The following is a 23,204-nucleotide window of genomic DNA, read 5'->3' as shown; positions in this document are numbered from 1 at the left end:
TAAGTTTATCGTGTCTCTCTTTTTTCATGTTGTGTTTTAGGAGTGAAGGCATCAACATGCTCGCTCCTGGGAAGAAACGGTTGTCGCAGGCTTTGATTTAGTCCATGCATTCACATTTGTTTGGTCCCGTTAGTCTTTGAATCCCCAGCTCCTGCCACAGTGCTCGGAGCATGATGGGGCTCAGGGAACGCTGGCTGGATGAATGACTGAATTTAAGGAAACCAGTCTTGAGCCTACTCACTGGTTAAATAAAAGCTCACTTGGTTAAATAAAAGTCCAGCTGGGCTGTAGGCCAGTTACCAAGTTACAAGACGGGATTGCTGCTCGGAGCCATTCATGCATCCATGCACCCGTCCATCCAGCACCTGCTGACCTGGGTACTGAGGGGCGGCGAGGAGTGCGCGGGCCGCGGAACTTCAGGCCAGTTGGGTAGCTGCCCCAGGCAATCACACACAAAGTTGTGTAACTGCCCCAGGCAATCACACACAAAGTTGGGTAACTGCCCCGGGAAATTACACACAAAGTTGTGTAGCTGCCCCAGGCAATCACACACAAAGTTGGGTAACTGCCCCAGGCAATCGCACACAAAGTTGGGTAACTGCCCCGGGCAATCACACACAAAGTTGTGTAACTGCCCCAGGCAATCACACACAGCTCTAAACTGGTGAATGCTTGGGAAGAGTGCCAGGCGGACTCAGCTGAGACTGGGTTTAGGCTCGGCTGGCTTTGAGCTGGGGTGGAGTTTTACCCTCAGTTGGTCACCTTGCACACGTCCTGACACGTCCCCAGCGGGGAGGACCGCGGGTCGCGGCGATCGGCTGCTCTCCCTGCGTCAGAGGCTCCGGGCTCTTGGGCCAGCTGCCCTCCTGTGAGCCCGCGGCCTGTGACCCACGCTGCACGCAGAGCCGGCGCTGTGAGCGGGGTGCTTCCCAACGTCGCGGGAATCTCGGCTGCTGAGACTTTGGTTCCAAAGAGGCGATAAACTAAATATTTAAGAGAGCCCAGAATTAAAACGGACAGGTGGGCCTGGAGGCGTTTCCTGCTTTACAATTATAAAAATCGGCATGGGTTCCACTTCGTAAACGTCGACGCTGCAGGATTTATTGGTTTCTATTTTATGGTAGTTTAACTAGTCTGAGCCCTCAGAGTTTTGGATTTTCAAAAATTCCATAAAAAGAATGAATTCATTTTGTTCTATTTAAAGCATTGATTTCATTTCTCTGTTTTATGAAATGATGGGCCAGACTCCAAGTCCTGATAAGACTTTGGAATGCATCTTCCATTCGATTGGGTTTTTAAAAAGTGTTCTCTCTCTGCAAAATATAGAACTTGAGCCCTAAAATAAGAACCCAAAATTAAACCCTCAAGAAGTTAAATCCTGTTTTCTCTTTACTAACACAGTCCACAAAGTATTCTAGTTATCTCTGGGGTAAGACAAAGGACCCCAGGGTCGAGCCCTCTCCACCCAGAAGGGTCTTATAAGAAACAAAATGTTTAAAGATGAATAGCTAGTAATTCCCCCTTCAGGCGGCCACACCTTGGTTTCAAGGTGGTCAGTATTCAGGCCATTTCCAGTCGCCCGTGTGCCGCCCAGGCTGAGACCCGACATTCTGGCCACTGGTGGCTTCACTGGCTTTGGACAGTGTTTCCCGGACGGTCTGCTCGGCGCTGTCTCCGCAGCAGGGAGGGGACACTGGCCCTGGGCTTCTGGGGGATGACCCAGCATGGCTTACCAAAATCACGAATGTCTGTGTGACTCTCACATTTCAGTTTCGCATTTTGCTTGTGATTTGCATTCGTATCACAGTCCTACCTGTGTTCATATAAAAATGTCTGTTTCCCCCAAATGTTCACACTGGCGCTTTGGGATGCTGTGTTAAGCTCATGTGCCCTGCAGTTGTGTGTCTGAGGAACGTGGGGGTTCTTGGCCCAGATGAGCCAAGGGGCCCAAGGCCAGAGCCTGACCTTCTCTTGTCACCAGCAACCTGGTGCCCCAACGGTGGACACAGTTCTAGCCCCCCCCCCCCCGCATGACTCCTCACATGTGTGTCTACACAAATCCACACGGCCAGTGCAAAACAGACCGAAGGGAGGAGACAGTATTGGATGGAAAATGATAGAATTAGAAAATCATTACTTTGCAATTATCACTGTAACTGAGTCAGCGAGATGAAAAGTTGAGGAGCAGGGTAGTCACACGGCCTCAGAGTGACATTCCCTCGGTTATTAATAATTACCCCCCTTCCCAGCCCAGCTGTCGGTCATCGGGGCCACGGAGCAGCTGACATCACGGGCTCCTGCTCTGATGCAAGGGAAGGGCGACAGATAGTTAGCACCCGGGCCCAGGCTTACCCCGAATCTAACAGTGAGGACAGTCAGACGCCTTCACACTGTAGGACATTCTACAAAACGGCTGGCCCGGACTCTTAAAAGATATGTTACAAATGAAAACAAACATAAAACCAAAAACACGGGCAAGGGACTTGTTCTAAATAAAAAAAGACTGAAGAGGCACGGTGGTTACAGACATTGCATGACCTTTGGTGGGGTCTCGGCTGACTGGGACATTCAAATACGCATTGTATATTCGAGAATATTATTTATCAGTGTTGATTTTTTTAGGTGCGACCATGATATTCAAGTTATGTAGAAAATATCTTTTTTCTTAGAAAAAACTTTTGGGGATAAAACATTTGGGGATGAAATGTTATAATGATTTCAACTTACTTTCAAATGAGAGACAGAGAGAGAGGAGTGGGCAGCAAATGTGGGGAAATGGTAGCAATTGGTGAATCGGGGCCAAGGCTGAGTAGGTGTCTGTTGTAATCTTTGACCTTTTTTTAGGTTCAAAGTTTTTTAACCTTTCTCAGGAAAAAGGTCCACATAGCAACATAACTGTCTATAGCTCTCGCTTGATGATTTTAATCTTGTGTTCTAGTTCTTTGTGGGTGTTCTAGCGTCACTAATGAGACACTTGCTTTTCCAGGATGAGGTTCCATCTCCTACATTCTACAAGCACCAAAAGATGCTAATTCATGGCTTTTCTCACTAAATGTATTCACTAAGCATCACTAATGTCGGTGCTGAGTATTGATACCGGTACATTGAATGACGAGTGAACCTTTCCTCCGCCCTTTCTGGGGCAATAAAATGGGCCACTCTCTTCTCAAGAGGGTAAGGAATTTAAACCTTCATCAGTCATGAAGATCCTGTGAGTCCTTCCAGTACACACACCCCACACTTAGGACACTGGACTTCCTGACCTTGAAAGCTGACCTTCATCTACACAAGATGATGGTGTTTTTTTTGTTGTTTTTTGTGTGTGTGGTTTGTGTGAGGGAGTTGCCCAAGTAAGCTGAGAGGAATGTAAAAAATAAGGTCTTTACAATAGAGCAGGAACCATGCCCAAAGTTTCAGCTGGTAGAGTTCTCATGAAGTTGTGTTTGAAGGACATAGGGCATGAATAGGAACTGCACGTGGAAGTTAGAGCAGTCACATTTTCCAGAAGTGTCTTTCCCCGAGCTTCAGGAACGCTGTGTGCTTGTCTCATGTTCGGTTGATTTGGGAAGCACTGGTCTATGTCATAAAGGGGTCTGGAATAGTGAGGAGGGCTCTAAACCTTTGCACCAGATCCCAGCGAAGTGTTGGGGCTCTTGCCGTCTTTATCTGGAGGACTTCATAGTTAGTTTATCTGGACCCATCCTGGATGGAGAGGGGGGCGTACAGGGTCTTCACTGAAGGATCAGGTGGATTTCAGGAGACTCTTCCCCCCTTAGGAGGACTGGGTTTTCTCCACTGTGGCCCCTTCAGGAGTCTACAGCTCTGAGCTCCTCCAGGTTGGGCTGGATGCTGACGGGCACTCCTGCTGCTGCTGAGGCCCAGGTGGAGGGAAGGTTCAGCACTGTTCCAGGGGTGCTCAGGAAAGCAGATGCCCCACCTCTAGGTCAGTCTCACTGTCAGCCTTCCTAGCTCACCTGCAAGGCAGGGACACCTGGCCAAGGCGAGCACTACTTCTTGGAGACAACGCAGTGGGTCTCACCCAGCGAAGGGGATGTCTTTGCTCTTACATTACCTTGTCACTGCTCCTTGCCAAACAATAAACCTTGGCACCATTGCACCTTGGAGCTTTTGGCTTCTTCCCAGGACCAACTTCCATTACAGGTGCCACCTCGCTGGCTGTGAGTGGGTCTCTCTCTGCCCGAAGGGAGAACATTGATCCTAGTCTTCCACAATGGCTGGACCAGTGGCGTGGTTTCCAAGTCACATACTTGTAAGGTATTAGGGGATGTGATTAAGTAAGCCCACGGCGTCACCCTGTGTCCTGCGCACGGCTCTTCGTTTCCCATTCTGATCCTCTGGCTCCCTCGGGGGCTCGTGCGCGGCCCTTCTCTCCGAGGGCAGGGCCTTTGACCACAGCGGACGGGCGCCGTCTCTGGCTTCACCTTTGCAAAGTTCCTCCTGGTCCCTTTCCTCAGTTCTGTGGCCTCAAAAAGTGCTCATGGTCCAGGGAAAGAGCTAAAACACATCCTACATGGCTATCAGGGAGCAGGGTTTTCTCTGAGGAGTCAAGTGCCTCTGACCTGCAAGCACTTTCCATTCTCAGAGGTTGACGGACTTGTTCTTATCAAGTGAGAGCCACCAGTTCAGTTTTCCTTCCCAGGAAAGAGAGGAGGGAAAGAAAGTGCCCATTCTGGAAAAAAGTGGGGGACTATCTCAGAAGGAGGTCGTGGGGGGCAATCACAAAGTATAAATGCAACAAGAGCATGCAAAAGGCATGGTTCTCCCCAGGAGGCTCTGCCTGCGTGATCACCGTGAGGTCATGAGAGATGAGAGCCCCCCCCCATTTTCCCACCTAGGAAGAATTTTCTTTGATCTCTAGCAACTTTTTGCACGTGGAGAAAATCCAGCTTTCTCCAGCGTGCCCACAGCCCCCCTTTCCGCTGGGGCTGGGTGCCCAGCCTCCCAGGGATTTTTATAATGTGGCCCTTAAATCTTGTGCCTGGCAAACAAGTGGGGGCATGGCCGCCCTCGAACCCAGAACTCCTGAAGCCAGAGGGAAGGGTGGGGCCGAGGTATTCTCTTACCATCACCCCTTTCCTAAACTGCGAGGAAGAATTATCGAGGCCTTTTTGGAACATACTAATTTCCCTGTCAGAAGAGATTGACGCCTGTTAACTGATAATTAACGTCTTTTTTTATCTTCTAATTAAAAGTTAAGTGCCAGGGAGAGTGTCGAGGAAAGTTCCCGTGCTTCACACTCAGGCAGTCAGTACTCTCTCTGCTGTCGGGACCACCGGCCCGAGGGCACTATGTGTACGCAAGCGACAGGCTGGGGACTTGGGGAGATTGACATAAAAGTTATTTTTCATGTAAAATTATGCAAAAGGTGAGGCTGAGACAAAAATGAAAACCATCTCCAAGTCCCCAGCCCCCTCAGCTGCCAGCCCCAGCCCCACGGTCCCGGCTGGAGGAGAGGAAGGCTGCCGCGTCATCGCGGGGAGCAGCTCCCTCCAGGGCCGCCCATTCCCAAGGACAGGTGGCCGCCGTGCTCGAGGACTCCACTGGGACGCTACCTTCTTCTTGCCCTTCCAACTGTCATGAGCCGTCACAGATGGTGTGGAGCTGAAATTTCCCCAAAGGCCACTGTTGTTTACACCTCAGTCAATGGCATGCACTAGAGCCCGTCCAGGGTCCAGGGCTGGGGGTGGGACACAGTGTTGGCACCTAGAAGCTGTTTCCGTTGTATTCTGCACAATCCGAGTTTAATTGGCATCCTTGCAGGATTCCGTTTTTATTTTGTTCCGCGCCAGGCACTGCGCGCAAGCCCTCCAGGGTTGGTTTGAAGCCTAGGAAACTGCAGATATTCAACTGTTTGACCTACAAAAGCAGCGATTTCCTGCCGTTCAGCCTAATGCCGGGTTTTCTTAATTTCCACAGTAAGTGTGCGGGGGAGGCATCGTTTCACTCACTGTTTGGACGGTGGACCGCTTTCGGGGCGGTGAAGGTGTCTGCTCAGGGCCGCACGGCCAGCAGGCCGGCAGAGCCAGGGTCTTGCGCTCACGGCTTGTGCTGCTTCGCGCCCTGCTCGGGCTGGGGCCCCACACCCGTGTTTCCAGAGGTGTGGGCTGCGCTGCATGCTTTCCAACGGGATGCGCTGCTGTTCCCCGAGCAGGCGCTGAAACAGTGGGCCGGCGCCCTGGCACAGTGCCCCTTGGCATTTACTGGGTGGCCAGTGGTTCTCTGAGCACCCTGCGCCGTGTGGGGCTGCCCTGACCAGTGAGCAATCGTTCTGCTCCAAATGCCAAGTCCTCTACCTTTAGTAACATGGCCCAAATGAACCCCAGGATTTTTGGGACAATAGAACCTGAGCCTGTACATGTGGGAGTTACTTTCTGTCAAGAGCTGACAGGCTATCTGACCAGCCCCGCTTTTGAGGACATGCTGGCCCTGCCAGGCTCGGGGCTGCCTCCTGGAGCCATATCTGTTATGTGACTATGTCACATATCTGTTATGTGACCGTATCTCCTGGGCATAGTCAGTCCATCCAGGGGCGGGCACCTCACCAAGCCGGGCTAATTTCTGGGAAACCTGACCACGTGTACACATACAGACCCCACGTGATGGGAAGCACACACGTGAACTTGGGCTTGTGGGTGGCCACCTTCCATCTTGAGTAGCCGAGCAGGCCAGTTTGCAAAGAAAGAGAGTGGAAACCCATCATCAGTGGTGCCTGGTCCCCTGGGGACCTCCGGGTCCCAAGGCCAGGCTTCCTGTTGATCAGCTGCCCTCTGCCCTCCAGGAGGCAGCCTGCTTCACTTGTCAGTTCTTCTCTTTGGCTTAAGCCAGTTGGAAATGGTTACTCTTCTGTGAAACCCAAATAAGCCCAAGCAGAGCACTCTGCCTGCTCTGGCTTCGCACACAGGGCCGAGCGTGAAAGGTGAGCCATTCTCCAGACTCCTCTCCAGAAAAGAAAGTCTAACCTCCTGCACACGGGATGATGCTCGTCTTAATTTGACTCCGCAGGAGGTTAATATTTTTAGAGTAGAAAAACTGAGCTTTCATTGTTTAGTTTTCCATAGTTAAAACAGCAAAACCTGTGAAACTAGAAACTGTTATAATTAAAACAATTCCCAAAGAAAAATTTCCTGGTTTCCCAATTTAATAACATTTTTTCTCTTGAAATCCTTCTTTGAAATTGGTTTTGTAATTTGTCTGGAAACTTACCCAGTAATCATCTATTTTGTGTGTGTGTGTGTGCAGCTAATTTTAATAAAATGGAAATGTATTGTAATTGAACTACATTTCTAAGAACATGGGTACTTTCCACATCAAATAACTATTACCTATGAATGCCTTTCATCTCACAGATGTGCCGTGGGCACTAAGAGCATCTATTTTCCTTGTACTCGGATCATTACTGCTTAAGTATTCCAGCTCAATTGTCTTCAAAGTTTCATTTTCATAAAAGTCACTGAATTACTTGGAAATATTACTTTTAATATCAACTAATAGAATTACATGTGAACAGTTTCATCCTCAGATGCCGAAAGGAACGGTGACAGCGGCAGACAGCCACACTAGTCTCCTTTTTTTGGTAATTATAGCACTAGATCCCATCACTGTGAAAAAACAATACCTTCAGTTCACCTGAAAAAAATGGACTGTGCCTGTGACACAGTGAGAGTCAAATTCTCAGCACATGGGACGCTTAGGGACATTCTGTGCTACATGAGAGCTTCCTGCAGCTTTTTAGCAGGAGCTGAATCTCCAGGCGAGTTGGCAACATTCCCGATGACTTCTGGTGTTTGGGAGCTGAAGCTGAGCCCCCGCAGAGGCCCCCGGGCTGTACCCCACGTCTCGGCCTGGGTCACTCATGTCTGAGTCCATGCCACTCATCTTTCCTTACACCTCCGGGGGTGGAGAGAAGAGTGAATTAAGTAGAGCTGGGGTTTCTCATGGGCCACCCCCCGTGAGGGCAGCGTGTGTGTGTGTGTGTGTGTGTGTGTGTGTGTGTGCGCGCGTGTGTATGTGGTGGGGGGACTTAAAGGCGGGGGGCTCTTTCACTTCACAGCTGTGGGATGTGGGCAGTGTGGTCAGCAGAACATTGACTTCTGCAAGTATGTCCGAATTCCCGAGACACATGAATCTGTGTGAATCTGTTACCTTCCCTGGCAAAAGGGCTTTGCAAATATGGGATCCAAGCACACGATGGCATCTCTGTATTTTTAAGCTCCGTTCTCCACAATTGTGCCTTAGTCAGAACAGCTCATTTGCAAGGCTGCTAACTGGCTGCTCTGGGGGGAGCGTGGCACCCCTCAGCTGCTTAATTAGGGAATTAAATTTTTTCTAAAGACATTTAGTTCACTGACTTTAATTGACTGACTTTTTTTTTTCTTCTAATTTTACAATATTGGTAATAAGGTCTTCAGCATGATTTAGTGTTTGGAATTAGTTAAAGCAAGTCTTCATGTTAAATGGAATGAACTGATCACTTTTTATGCTAATGTTTTACAGCCTTGGAACAACCACAGTGACATGAAGGTTTTGCAGATCAATTTAGGACATCATTTCTGCTTTCTCTTTGAAAGATGTTAGTACAGTTTCCAGCACATGGTGGTGGCCGTATACAATTCTTCTTCCACCACCTGTTTAAATGCTTTACAATGAGGTGTAGTAGAAGGTGTCCCTGGGAATGTATTGTGGTTGTTTACTTTCAGTCTACCCCTCCCTGCAGCCCCACCCCTGACACACACATACCCCCCCCCCCAAGTCTTTGCCCTGTTTGTCCGCCCAGCAGAACACCTAGACAGGGAAGAGAGTCTATTATGGACCATGAGCGAACAGGAACAGTGGTGTTTATCATGATAATCCACCCAAGGAAAAAAACCATGATCAAACTTGAAAATTTTATTACTACATAAACTTTTTTTTTTTCCCTGAGAGAAAACAGTAAAATTGCTTGAATTCAGAGAATTAGAAGTTAATATTATGGGTTACAGCAGCTCACTCACCTGTTTTACTGGTACTTTTATTTCCAGGTCACTTGGGGATTCTCACATAGACATTGTCTGAGATGCAAAACTCATTTCCTCCCACGTGACCCATGCGGCCTTCTCCTGGATGCCTTTATGATCACGGACTGACCCTGAATCCTGCTGTGGCCCCTGAATGGGCATTTCCTTTCATCCCAGTGGGGCCAGGCCTGTTATCATATGTGCTGTATGAAGTCCAGCACATAAAATTTGGAGGCAGACTGCTTGTCTTTGAAAAGCAAGCCTTCTGAGTCATTAACTACGGGATTTTGGGCAAAGCACTAACTTTTCCGAACCACATGTTCCTTAGCTAAAAAAATAAGGTTAGTAAAATTCCCTACCTCATTCAGTTTAGTGAGCACTAAAAGAAATAAGGCCCCAGAGGGGCCATACAGGCAGGCTCATCCGGGGTAGAAGCCATGCCAGTTTTTGCCCAGATAGGAGTTAATATAATATAATAATATAATAATATAATAATATAATAATATAATAATATAATAATATAATAATATAATAATATAATATATAATATAATATAATATAATATAATATAATATAATAATATAATATAATATAATATAATATAATATAATATAATATAATATAATATAATATAATATAATATAGCACCAGACAAGTGGATTGGCTTTGCAGAATCACTAATTTGAAATTTGGGGAACAGCTGTTGAAGAGTGAATTGGAGGAGTTCACCTGTGTAGGAAGTGAGCACGGGAAAGACAGTTAAGGGTCCAAGCACAGTTCTGAAAGCTGCCGTGGCTGCTGAGGTCAGAGCCCTTTCAGCAGGCCCCAGTGTGGCCGTCAGCGCGGGGCCCGGGCTTGTGGCATCAGAGACAGGGCTCTTTGAGTACAAACACCCACTGACCTTTTCATCCAAGACAGAGCTGCAAAGGGCGACACCTGGCTCTGCCAGCAACCTGGCAGTCCTTACCCCGAGAACAGGCCTGGACACTTAATTGGGCTAAAAGGGATGGCAGGTTATAAGGTGACCTTTTCATCCATAAACAAGGAGTAATTTAAACCTTAAAAATAGCAGCGGCCCCAGGTAGGACTGCACACTTGACCTTCGAAGATGAGACAAGACAGAGGTCCACGGAGCCGTGGCAGATGGGGGTGACCTGTCCATGTCTGTCATTCCCTTTCCCTCTTACTGGCTGGTACCTTTGTATTTTTTAAAAATATATATCTTTATTGATTTCAGAGAGAAAAAGGGAAAGGGAGAGAGAGAGAAACATCAATGATGAGAGTCATTGATTGGCTGCCCCCTGCACGCCCCCCACTGGGGACTGAGCCCGAAACCCGGGCATGTGCCCTGACTGGGCATCGAACCATGACCTTCAGGTTCATGGGTTGATGCTCAACCACTGAGCTACACTGGCCTGGCCTGGCCTGGCTGGTGCCTTTTTAAAGAAGAGGGACCTCACTGAGTGTCAAAGTGGGATGGGAGGCTGCATGTTATTTTAGGAAGAGAGAGGGGCACAGAGGGGGAAAGGAAGAAATGGAGGGAGAAAGAGAAAGGACAGTGCTCGCGGACAACACATTTTCAATATTTAAAAAAAATAAAATGTGCACAACTGTTATCCAGAGTGGCCAGGTTAGGGAGCCCGCTGGAGCACAGAGGGCCGGGAGATCACCGCGGTGGGTGGGGTGGGCACCAAGTGGCAGGCGTGCGGGATCATTTGCTAAAACTTTGGAAGGCCACAGCCTAATATTCCTATTAATCTTTTTTTCCCGTTAAAAAGGCCATAAAACGGAGTCATCTAGTTTCGAACAGGTCTGTTTTGCCAGAATTTTTTTTTAACATTTTAAAAAGGTGGCTTAAAATCTGACAGCATCGGGATTTCTTGAAATACCCTTTTTCTCATTTTCAAAAGAGAAAATTCCTACCTGCTGGCTTTGGAAGGCGAATCTAATTTTATAGAAAAAAGAGTTTTCTTTCTGCAGCAACGTTCACACTCGGCAAAATGGTGCTGGAGCCGATGTGATGCTGGGCTCCGGGCCAGGCACAGGCGACGGGCGATGGGGGACCCAGCAGGGAGCAGGGTGGGGGCCTCTCCCCCTTTCAAGGGCTGAAGCGGGGAGCGAGAGCGGGATGTGTGTGCACAGGCATGCACGCGAATGAACGTCTGCAGTAGGCCGAGGTCTGTGGAAGGAGGTTGCATGTTCGCATCCGTGGAGACGCTGGGGGACCCCCGACCCCCGACCCCCGACCCCCGGCGGTTGGCAGAGGGCTGGCTCTGCAGGGAGGACTCAGGCTCAGAGCAGCAGGGACCAGCGGCGGGTCAGAGGCGGGCGCCCACCGGGGTTGCCCACTAGGGTGGGGAGCACTGGGGCTGGGGGGTGCTGCGTGGGCACCCAGGGACTGCAGTGGGCTCCGGGCTGGGGAGCAGTTAAGGCAGAAGGGGGAGGGAGGAGCACAGCCACTGACTTTGGGCCACGAAGCCTCCATTCTAAGAGGATGGGCAGCTCTCTCTCTGTTCTGAAGCTCAGAGATCAGGACACAGCGGCACATAAAGAGGCAGAGAAGCTAAGGTGGGAAAATGAAGCAGGGGGTGGGTTTTTTATAGCCCCCAAGCCCCCGAGATTGTACACACATGATGCATTTGTTGTAAGTCTGATGAAAAAGCCCCAGGCCATCCGTATACAGTGTCCCTATAAATAATCCCAGAGGAAGACTTTGAAAGATGACCCGGTCCAACTCTGCGCCTCCAGGCAGGATCGTGCTTCCAAGAAGAGGAAAATAATCTACCTGCGTTATAGATTTTTTTATAAATTATGGCACCGCATGTCTGTATTTTAATTCAGCAAGGTTGAAGCATTCCCCAAGATCTAATATATAAAGCTGTAGATCTAATTCTCTTGTAGTTCCTTCAAAATTTATTCCCCGGCTCAATATATTCTGCGTATATATTTCTGCTTAGGTTGGCAGATGCGAGGTTTTAATATTTCTGCATTGCCAGTGGAGGAAATGAGACATTGAGGGATGGAGAGGCTCTGCCGAGTTCCTACGGAAAACTATTGCTCACGTCGAGGATTACGGGGCTAAGCCCTGGTTTGGGACTCCATCTGCCATGCAATGTGGCGTTTCCCTGATATGAGGAAAGTCACGAGAGGGGTGTGTTGAAGCTGCTCAAATAAGCTCGGTACATGTAAGAGTCAACGGCGGTAACACAGGTCCTAAGGGGAGGTTGGAGGAGAGACAGGGGCCAGGAGGGAGCCCGGGAAGTTGGGGAGGAGTGTGGTGTGTGTGTGTGTGTGAGTGAGAGAGAGAGAGCTATTAGTTCGTGTTGTTACTGGTTCAAGCAATGAGTCTCAAACTCTGCCTATCAGACCCACATGGAAAGGTTTAAAGACCATCCAGTTACCATCCTTGCCCCTCGGGATTCTGAAACGAGGTGTGGGGAGCCTTTGCGACCCTTGGTCTGCTGGCTGGTTGTGTTGGGGCACCACTGCCCCAAGAGAATGGACGGGGCTGGGAGTTGTGATCTGAGGCCCCACCTGGGTGGGACATTCAGTGCCAGCGAGCATATGTGGAACCGTGTGGGGCACACACTCGCCTGCTTTGCGTGTGACCCGTGGGTGGCTTAGACAACAGACACTTATTTTCTCACAGTCCTGGAACTTGGGAGCTGGAAGTCTGAGGTGGGGGTTGGTTTCTCCCGAGGCCTCTCTCCTTGGCTTATAGACGGCCGACTTCTCCCTGTGTCTTCCCATGGTCTTCCCTCTGCAGTGGGTCTGTGTCTAGATTTTCTCTTCTTTAAAGGACACCAGGCCTGTAGGGTTAGGGCCCAACCATATGACCTGGTTTTGCCTTAATTACCTCTTTTAAGACCCTGTTCCCAAATACAGTCCAGTTCTGAGGTCCTGGGGAGTAGAACCTGCCCTACCTCAGCGATGTGGTGCGTTTGGTTCCAGACCACCGCAAAAAATTGAAAAGCACAATAAAGCGAGTCACACGAAGTTTTTCGTTTCCCAGTGCATAGAAAAGTTATGTTTAGATATACTGTAGTCTATTAAGTGTAGCCCATTAGACATAATAGCATTATGTCTACCTACCTTAATGAAAAGTGCTCCACTGGCAAGAAGTGCTGACCACCAGCTGAGCCTTCAGAGAATCCCAGCCTTCTTACTGGTGGAGGGTCTTCCCTTTATGTTGATCAAAACACAGTATCTGTGAAGCACAGTAAAACGAGGCACCCGTAGGTGAATTTGGGGCGGGATGCAATTCAGCCTGTAATGTCATCAGTCCACTCTTCCACAGCCTTTATTTGTCCCACAAAATGGGACACTCAACTCAGCAAAGCCACAGCCCAGCCTGCGCACCTCCAATCCTCTCCCCACCCCTGGGAACTCCAACCACTGTTCGCTGCTCCCCAAACCCCAAGCTGTTGCAAATCAACCTGTGCATGTGTATTGTGAGAAGATTCGTGTTTGCATCAGAGTCAGCCGGCGGAGCCAGGCTGGTTCTCCGTGTCCCCTCCACCTGTCCCCTCTGCCTGAGTACAGTCCACAAAGCCACACGTGGGGCCCTGTGAGTGTTGCCACCGGCAGATCTCATTCTCCGCCTCCAAGCCCCCGACCAGACCGGCGTCCCGGGGAGGGCGTGGCTCTGCTCCCATGCCTGAACCCAGCCCTGCCCCCTTCCTCTGGGACATCTGCTGGCCCCCCTTCCCTTCTCCCATTCCCAACCACCTGGGGAATCCAGAAGGCACCCTGCCTGCGGCCCCCAAGTGTGAAACGGGGGCCGGGAGGGGGTGAGCAATAAGGAGGGTGCTGGCGGGATGAGCTGGCAGGCAGACCCTTTGTTACTTCTCCAGTGATGCACATGACCCCTAAGCACATGTAGATCCGGATAAACAGATGTAGTCCGTTTCTGTCGCTCTGTGAAATAGGAGTTATTAAAACTAGGGTACCGACCTTCCCATCGGAAGGGGCCTTCCTGCAGACAGACGCCTGCGTGCAATGGCTGTAAATGAAGCGGGCTGGCTCCCATGGCCACGGACACTTGCGCTTCTCAAGCTTCCTGCTCGTGGTCACTCATGTTTAAGCAGCACAGACAAGGGCTCCTGGCCTCGGCATCTGAGGGCCACCGGTGCTCCCTGGTGCCCGCCTGGACTGTGTGGCCTTTCTGTCACTCACTGAGGTGGCCCTGAGGAGTGTGGTTGTACCGGCGGGGACCGGGGCTGGAGGACTGAGAGTCAAGAGGAGGTCACAGTGAGTGGAGCTGAGTTAGGGCGAGGAGAGGACTCACCCGAGTTGGGGTGCGGCACCCTTCTCTCTACAGGGAGCAGGGGGCTGGTGGGGTAGGTGCCCGCGGAGGGTGTCAGCAGACACCTGAATGTTCTTGCCAGACCCATTAACTCCCACCCCAGGACTGGCCAGGTAGCAGGACACCAATGTTTCTTGAGTCTCCTTTCTGCCACCCCCAACGCCCCAAAACACTTGACCCCAGTGCTCAGCCCTGTTGAAAAGCCCAGGAACAGAGCAGGATCCCCAGCAATAACCCACACTGGGGAAGGTAGAGGTTCCAGATCAGGTGCTCACCCTGCAGGTTGTATTTGTCCACCCTGGCTTCATCTTGAAACGTGCATTCCGGCTAGAAAGCTCATCTCATGTCCACAGCCTCTTTGATGTTCTGGAAGGGCTCCCGATCTCCCCTTTCCCACACTGTCATTATTCTGTATGAAGCCCATCCACCCTCTCCTGGGAACTGGAGAGCTCCAGCAGGGCCAGGACCGGGGTGGCACAATCCTGGCACGCAGGGCACACAGTTGCAGGAGGTGCTGACCCTTGGGTTCGAGCAGCAGCATCGGCTTTTGCATGGACCTTAAGCTTTGCACGTGCCCTGCGCTCGCCACCTCCTGCTTCCTGCTCCAAACACAGGGGAGCAGCTTCTGTGCATCCAGCTGGTTGGTGTGAACAGTAGGTGACTTGAATATTCACAGGTCCCACTGGGGCATGTCTATCTCACGGTGGCAGTGAGGCGGACGTCCTGGGCCTCCACCCGCAGCAGTGACAGTAGGCCCATCCCTGACAGTGAGTAGGGAAAGTAAGGGAAGGACAGGGAGAGAATTCGGATTGCCATGATCATTGGGGTGAAGAGGTGGGGTGGCATGAAGGTGGCAGCAGAGAGCCTGGAGGAGGAAGGCATGGAGGTGGGATGAAAGCTCCATGGGGTGTGACGCGAGAGAGGGAGGAGCCTTGGAGGCAGGAGTCAAAGGGTGAGGCCCCCTGGGCTGCACAGAAGCCAGGGGAAGTTGCAGGCGCCCGGAAAACAAGGAGGAGCAGACCAAGCACACGCTAGTGCCTCACAACGGCTCTCCTTTCAAAACACAAACTTTCCAATAGCAAGGTCTGGAAGCAGCCCAAGTGCCCATCAGCAGACGAGCGGATAAAAAGAGGTGAACATTTACACCATGGAGTACTACTCGGCCATAAAGAAGGAGATCTTACCATTTGCAACAGCTTGGATGGACCTAGCGGGTATAGCGGGAAGTGAAACAGTCAGGTAGAGAAAGACAAATACCAGATGATTTCACTCATATGTGGAATCTAAAGAGCAAGGTAAACAAACAAACAAAACAGAAGCAGATTCACAGAGACAGAACAGACTTACGGTTGTCAGAGGGGAGGTTGCTTGGGGGGGCTGGGTGCAAAGGGGAAGGGATTGAAATGTACGGATTGGCAGTTAGAGAAGTCATGGGATGGACAGCACAGGGAACATAGTAATATTCTAACAACCACGTATGGTGCCAGGTGGGTACCCGAGTTATTGGGGGGCCACTTTGTCAATTATAGAAATATCTAACCACTGTGCCGTACACCTGAAACTGATATAATATTGAATATCAACCGTAATTAAAAAAACAAAAGACAAACCTTCTTCCCACTGACATTGAAGCTGTCTTCCATGTGTTGAAATCCTGCACCCCTTAATTAACGAGCAGTTGCAAACCTGTGACAATCTTTGTGCCCCTGACTTGGACTTTTTAAGAAAATCTGTCGTTTGCTTCTCAGAATCCGGAGCAGCGACGGGGTGTGCGTTCCTCCTTTGTTCCACTAGGTGGCCCTTTGGGCTCTCAGATCTCTGCCAGGCTCGCAGACAGGTGAATGCCTCTCATTGGCTCACGGGAGGCGTGATGCCACCGGGCAGCCCTTTTTAAGAGAAAAGCCAGGGCCGGTGGAGCAGCGACCCCTGAGCAGTGCTCCTTCTCCCGGCTGAGCGGCAGGACCAGAGCTGCGGTCAAGCATCATGAGCGAGGTGAGCCGTCCTCCTCAAAGAGGGAGACTTGGGGGTGGTGGTGGGGGAGAAGGGACCTCAGTGATCTCAGAGGACGTGAAACCCAGCCCCGTAACTATTGTTGGAAGACCAACACTGTGTCTGGCTTGCTTTGCAGGGCAAGCGCAGACACGGGTTAAGTTTGCAACTTTTTGAGATTCTCCTTAGAAAGCGAAAGGGGCACGTTGTTTGCTTCTGATTTAACTGTGACTTTGGAAAGTGCTTTGGGTTTTAGCCCTCAGAAGAGGAAGCCGATTGCTGGAGTCTCTCACGAAGGTTCCTGCTGCTTCCCGCATGCGTTTGCGACAGGGGACACCGGTCAGAAAGCTGGCAGCAGGCGAGCTGGGGAGGCCGGCTGCGGGGAGAGCCGGGGGAAGGGGGTCGCTGCACGCTCGGGCGTGCGGGAGCTCAGGCCGCGCGGGCCACAGCTGCAGCTGCCCAGAGTCCCCGCGAAGGAAACGCAACCCGGGCAGACCCTGAACAATCCGTGCGCCCCGGTGTGTGGTCTCAGACGGAGGCGCCGGGCAGAGGGGAGTGACTAGTTCACACCGAAAGGCACTTCTCTGCCCAGGTTCATACAGGGCTGTTCTGCTGGGGCCATTGATAGCTCATTTTATTTTTTAAAAGATCTCTTTCTTTCTTTCTTTCTTTCTTTCTTTCTTTCTTTCTTTCTTTCTTTCTTTCTTTCTTTCTTTCTTTCTTTCTTTCCTTCCTTCCTTCCTTCCTTCCTTCCTTCCTTCCTTCCTTCCTTCCTTCCTTCCTTCCTTCTTTCTTTCCTTCATGGGGCAGATTTGGGTCATGCAACGCCTCCCTCTAATTCGCCTCCTCAAGCAAGACAGTCCAGTCTCATTTCCTTTTCCTTGGCACTTAAATAATTGCTTTTAAAGATCTTTTATCTTCTCTGTTTTTTTTTTTTTTGGACAGATGGGTGATGCTTTTTTGGGAAGTCTAGAGTAAAATTAACAACTTCAGAAATAAAATGTCTCTCACTGCCTTTATCTCTCTGGGCTACGCGATGTAAACACGACAGGGAAGGAGCGGGGGAGCCTGAGAAAGCTGAGGAGTGGGGTTTGGGATGGAGCCAGGGGCTTGGCGAGGAGGAGGGGGAGTGTGGGGAGAGGACCAGACGCTGAAACCCTTCCAGCGACCACGGTGGTAACCATGGCAGCAGCCCCAGTGGCCCAGTGGCCTCAGAGCCCAGCTGGGCGTCCAGCGCCCCACTCACGTTACCTTATTTGAGCCTCCCAACAGCTCTGAGAGGCAGGTGCTAGTATAATTCCCACTGGACAGATGAGGAAACCGAGGCATGGAAAAGTTCAAGGTCAGCTAGTTCAAAGCTCCAGCTGGGGAAGGGCGGAGCCAGGACCTGGGTGCAGCGCTGGGCAGCCGGCCCCCAGGTGGATGCAGGTGCCCAAGAACATAAGGACTCCCCCGAACAGCAGGTGCCAGAGAAGGCGAGAGAGGAGGAGGGCAGTGGGAGCCGAGGAAAAGGGGGTCGGGGCCCTGAGGCAGACACAGGGAATGAGATCCGGGCCCCCTTTTCCTGCACGCTTGGGTGGGGGGCGTTCTGCAGGACCCTGTGGAGATTCCAGCAGCTTCTCTGTGTCAGCTCACCTTCTTGCAACAAGAAGGGATGGCTGTGTGCGGTAGGATTTTATATACGGCTTGACTGTTTCATATGGAAGGACTTGGAACCCAGCATAGCCCTGGGGCTCCCTTTCTTTGATCAAGTCAGCTGCCAGGAATTCTTCCTGAGTGGTGGCTCCCTGCCAGCTCTCCCCGCTGGCTCAGTCACCCATCTTCTGCTGGGCATCTCTTGCCCAGCGTGGTACTCATGAGCTTTCCAGAATGCCCCGGCTCAGCTCCGAGGGGCTCACTTAACTGTGGGCCCCCCGGGAGAGAGCAGGTGTCCCAGACCTCACCCCACGATTAGGGCCACAATCTCGTTTCTGCTGGATGTGCAATCAGGGCAGCCTTGCCTCTCCAGTCCATTAGACAAGTTGGCAGGCGATGGCAAGAACTCTCTGCCTTCATTCCTTTGATGTTCATAAAATCCCACCATACGCACAGCCTCCCTCTGCTGCCCACCAGTCCCTTCCTGCCCCTGCACACTCCTCCCTCCAGCCATTTCCCCTCACATCGCATGAAGCCCCCACCCTGTGGCCAGCAGCTGAGCCACCAGCTCTCTGGCTGATCTCCCAGTTTCTGGGGGAGGGGGGGTTTCTCCTTGGGGAATGGGAATTTGTCCTTTGACTAAAACTTAAATCTGCTTAAAACATTTAATAAAGTTGAACAGAAGCTCCATTCTGGGGAGAAACCTGGGCCCCCCTTCTCCCCAAGATTTTCTTTAGTTGGATGAATTACTTTGGCTTCTAGTTTTAATAACTCTCAGGCAGGGATGGATTTCGGATGAGCCTTTCCTTACTCGCGTCCCTCAATACTGCCAGGGTCCAAGCAAAGGATTTTGCCAGACATCCTCTGACTCCAGGATTTATTAGGGTCTGGTGGGCAATAGTTCCTGCCCCAGCTGCTAGGGTTCGGTGCCTGGTGCAGAATTCCTGCGCTCACAGCGGCCCCCTTGGGCCAGTGCACCAACCGGGCTCAGCAAAGAGACCCTCCAAGGGCCACATGTTCCCTGGGGTCTTCCAGCCTTTAAGGGGAAGACAGGTGGGGGAAACTGAGCCTGGAGCCAGCTTCAAACCAGGTGACTTTACAACACAATGTCTCCTCTATCCAGTGACAACGCACCTTGGGTGGGGGGTGGGGAGGGAATGACATGTGATTGAAAAGAGCAGCTCAAGTATAGCAAGGAAAGTCAAGTCCAAAGTTAGGGCAATGTGAGAGAGCGGAGGTGGCTGTGGGGGCGTCTGATTTACATTCGGTATTAAAGTATGTCAGATGTGCAGGGAGCAATCTCGGAGATGAGCTGGAAGATAATTTAGCAGGGATCAGAATGCAGGCTTAGGCGTATTAGCTGGATCAGAAATCCTGGCCACCAAGTGCCCGTTTACCCAACGCTCCCTCTTCTCTCCCCGTCTGACCGCCAGGCACAGCAAGGATGAAAAGGATTTTTTTTAAAAAAAGAGTCCCACAAACAATGACAATCAGTCTCATTTTCTTAGTCCGGTGTCTGTTTTTAAGTTGTTTTGCAAAAGAAGTTGTTTGCGAGAGCCAGCAGCGACATCTTAATGCATAAAGGGAACCACTGGGAGGGTTGGTTTGCTAATGTGCCCTGCCTGGGAGGGCTGGGGAGCCCCAGTTGCATAAGGCATCAGTTGGCAGCTATTAATCAGAGAGCAGACCCCTCTGGGAAAGCATCCTCCTGATTTGTCCGTTTCGCTGTCACGGGCACCCTGCTTCATCGGCTTGGATGGGACGTTGCAGCTCAGTGCCAGGGTTGTGACCATTCATTCCATCCGCACATTGGCCACAAGAGGACTGTGCCTGTCAGAGGCGTGGCTTGAGCACACCAAGGACATTTAAGGGCAAGTCTTTAGACCCACATGTCTGTCCTTAGCACAGAATCCGAAGCTACTGCTCATGTGTGAACTCTCCAAAGAGCAGAAAGCAGCGAACGGCCTCGTGCTGGACAGAGACGGCGAGGGGAGGCTGGTCCCACGTCAGTCTTGGGGCTGGGTGTAGAAAAGACGTAATTTTTGTTTTGTCAGAAGTAGCCATCGGTTACAGAGTGTCGTGTGACACTGGTTTGGGGCTTACCTAGTTAGTCATCGGGGCAACCCACTGGTGAGACACGGAGTCAGATGAATCAGACCTAAAATGGGAATTATTACAGCTGCGCGCCTCTTCCGATGCAGCAGTGAACGGAACACGGGCTGATGGGCGGGTGATTAGGTTTGCAAGGAGCTAGGCACCGATCCTGAGGGAAAGTGCACAAAGTGTGGCTGTTGCCGCTGGCCCCGAAGGCCTAGCAACGGAAGGTCAAATGACAAGCCAATGTCTCATGTAGTTTTAACCATGTTTAGGGGTGTGATGCGGTGAAGATACGGGGAGACCCAGCAAGATCCATATGGTTTTGCCGTGTCACGCAATGCTAGACACTCTCTACTCTCCCTGGAGATAGTAGGTCTAGAAAGACACCAGTTACGACTTGGGTTCGAAGGTGGACTCCTCCTACCTGCAGAGAGGCCCCAGTAAAACATGCCAATGTGCTTGGGAGCTGAGGAAGGTAATGGGTTGCCACACAATTTGTTTCCCGATCCTGCATGTCATTAAGGAATGCCGTGGGACTAAGAGCTCTCACTGTTTTTCTTTTTTGAATTCTAAGAATGACAGTGTACAAGATGTATTGTTTTTTTTTTGTTTTTTTATTCGGAAAGATTGAATAAATGAGTCACAGTTGATTTTATTAAAGGTTTGGTGGAATAGTGTGATCACAATGACAAGGGAACAGGGCCTTTGTGATGGAAAGTGCCTTGAATATATGATGAACATATTCTCTGCATTATTTTTTAAAATTCCAATTTCTGCTTTCGGGCTTTTTTCGAGGTGCTGTCCTAGGTGGAGGCATTCACAATCTGCCTTCAGCCCTGCTCTAGGGCACACTCTACTCTTTGAACCCATGAACAGTATCATGGGCCCGAGGCTGGGGTTTTTTCATCAACTTAGAATGACTTTCTGGAAAGGGGGAAAAGAAGGATTTTAGGGGAGGCATATGCACAGGTTTATATTATACTTGGCTGATATTTTAATAAAACACAGCATTAAAGATCATGCTGTTCAAGTGTTGGCTTATTCTGTTCAGGCTGCTATAATGAAATACCACAGCTGGGTGCTTTATAAACAACAGAATTTATTGCTCCCAGTTCTGGAGGCTGGAAGTCCAAGATCAGGGTGCAGCATCGTCAGCGAGGGCTGTCATCTGGGTCACAGGCTTCTCGCTGTGTCCTCACTTGGTGGAAGGGGTTCCGGAGCTCTCTGGGGTCTCATTTATAAGGGCACCGATCCCATTCATGAGGGCCCCACCCTCACCACCTACTCACCTCCCAAAGGCCTCACTCCTTAATGCCATTACCTTTGGGTGTTAGGCTTTCAGCATATGAATTTTGGAAAAACACAAACATTCAGTCCATAGTATTATGGGTTGCATCTTGCTTACGAGAATTATCCTGCCCAGACGGTGAACTTCCTGAGGACAGGGACAACGTTGTGTAGTCCACAAGGCCTGGCTCCTGGTTTGGTACTTGGTGGTGTTCAGTGACTGGGTGAATAAGTGGATTTGGGGTGTGGATTCGTCAGTGAATGTGACCAAGGACCAGGCCCTCTTTTCTGAATGTTGAGATTTGTGGCACAAGTAGGTTTGGAGAGGGAAAGTCCTGTCTTCTGTTCTTTACTCCTGGTTGGAACCCTTCTTCCTAGGAAATGGATTCATTGTTATATATGCAAAACAAATGCTTTCCCAGCAGGTGAAGGAAATGAGAAAAACTGGGAAGGATCTCAACAGAAAGAACTCTTGACATTTGGGAAAATGTCAGGGAAAACAGGGAGCTGAAGGAGGGATGGAGAATGCTAATATCCTGTAGTTCACGGTTGTCCCCACTGGGACTGTTTCACTTGAGCGAAGTTCTATGAGATTCAAACAAAAGGGACCGTAGCGAGAGAGGAGAGCCCAGGAGTGCCTTGAAGACAGCTGGCTGCGCTGCAGCAGGAAACCAAGCTGGCCCTGCTTAGCGGGGAATCAGAAAGAGTAGCAGGTCTTTGGGAAGACGGCTCGTCAGCCAGCCTGCAAGTTCAGGCATAGTGAAGTCAGTATCTCTCTAGCATGAAGGAAGCAAATGGCATATTTAAATATTATAATTGATAGTTAAAATGAATCCCCAATGTTTATATTAATTAAAACAAATATTGTAATTATAGTTGCACATTTAAATACTTTAAATTAATTTATATTTGAAACCGGGACATTTGACAATTCATATGCAAATAAAGATCGACTTGCATTTGTTCCCCTAGGAAGCTGGGCACTGAATTGTGTACCCAGTGCCCCTGTGCAGTTTAACAGGGTCTGTCTCCATGTCCCTGCTACCCCCAGGCATCAACTCTTTACCACTTTCTCCCAATCATTGGAATGGAGTGAAGTATACATATGAACAGAGAAATATTTCCCACTCGATTTGGTGCAGGTGCCTTTTGGGGGTGAGTATGAGCGTGTGCTATAGATCACGGGCTTGTATCACGAGCCAGGCAAGCTTGCCACGCCTGTCAATGGCCCAAACCTATAAACCCAGCACTCATTTCTGGGCTGCTTTACATGAACAATTTGGCGTAAGTTACGCATTCTGGGCATCAATCTGCTTGAATGTTGTTTGTGCCTTGCAAATAGCCCTAAATTTATGCTTCGGAATCTCACTGAATCACTTCTCATTCCATTTCTAAAAGGGAAATGCTTGGCCATATTTATAACATTGCCGGTGGAAAAATCAATCACCCACTAAATGCCATTATTTTATATTTTTCTCTTAAACTGCCACCGTATAAATAAAAGGAAGACAAATTAGGATCATAAAGCAGGAAGGTAGTCATCCACAAATTGAAAAGTCCCCTGCAGAACATCTAAGAGGAAAGCAATTTTCATATGGCGATGGAACTAGAATGGGGAAGGTGTCTGTCCCCAGTGCCAGGACTTGGCCAAGACTAAAACACCTCAGGTCACCCATACGTTAACCCTTCCCTCAGTGGTCTGGAATGTCTTCTGAGTGTTAGTGTTTAAATTCTAGTTTATGACGATTTCATAGCTGCGTCTGTACCTGGGCTGGTTTGAGATAGTGCTTTTCCTGGTCCTGCAATCCCGAGGTGCTATGGAGTGGCGCCACAAAAGAAATGTCACCTGTCCCCATAACATCACACCTGTGCCTTGG

At 50.1% G+C, this 23,204-nt stretch overlaps 1 protein-coding gene across 1 annotated transcript in view; it reads left to right on the top strand.

The window, feature by feature from the left end:
• The first annotated feature begins 16,148 nt into the window (after positions 1 to 16,148).
• Positions 16,149 to 23,204, top strand: part of PCP4 (Purkinje cell protein 4) — a 41,803-nt gene continuing 34,747 nt past the window's right edge. Inside the window, exon 1 of the mRNA XM_081138667.1 lies at positions 16,149 to 16,311. Coding sequence (XP_080994793.1) covers positions 16,303 to 16,311 — 9 coding nt within the window. The 5' untranslated portion in view covers positions 16,149 to 16,302. The remainder of the gene's footprint in view (positions 16,312 to 23,204) is intronic.

Source organism: Miniopterus schreibersii (genome assembly GCF_964146895.1).
Source record: "Miniopterus schreibersii genome assembly, chromosome: 5".
Classification (NCBI taxonomy): Eukaryota; Metazoa; Chordata; class Mammalia; order Chiroptera; family Miniopteridae; genus Miniopterus; species Miniopterus schreibersii.
Note: the sequence above shows the minus strand (reverse complement) of the source record. Positions and strands in the feature narration are given on the sequence as shown.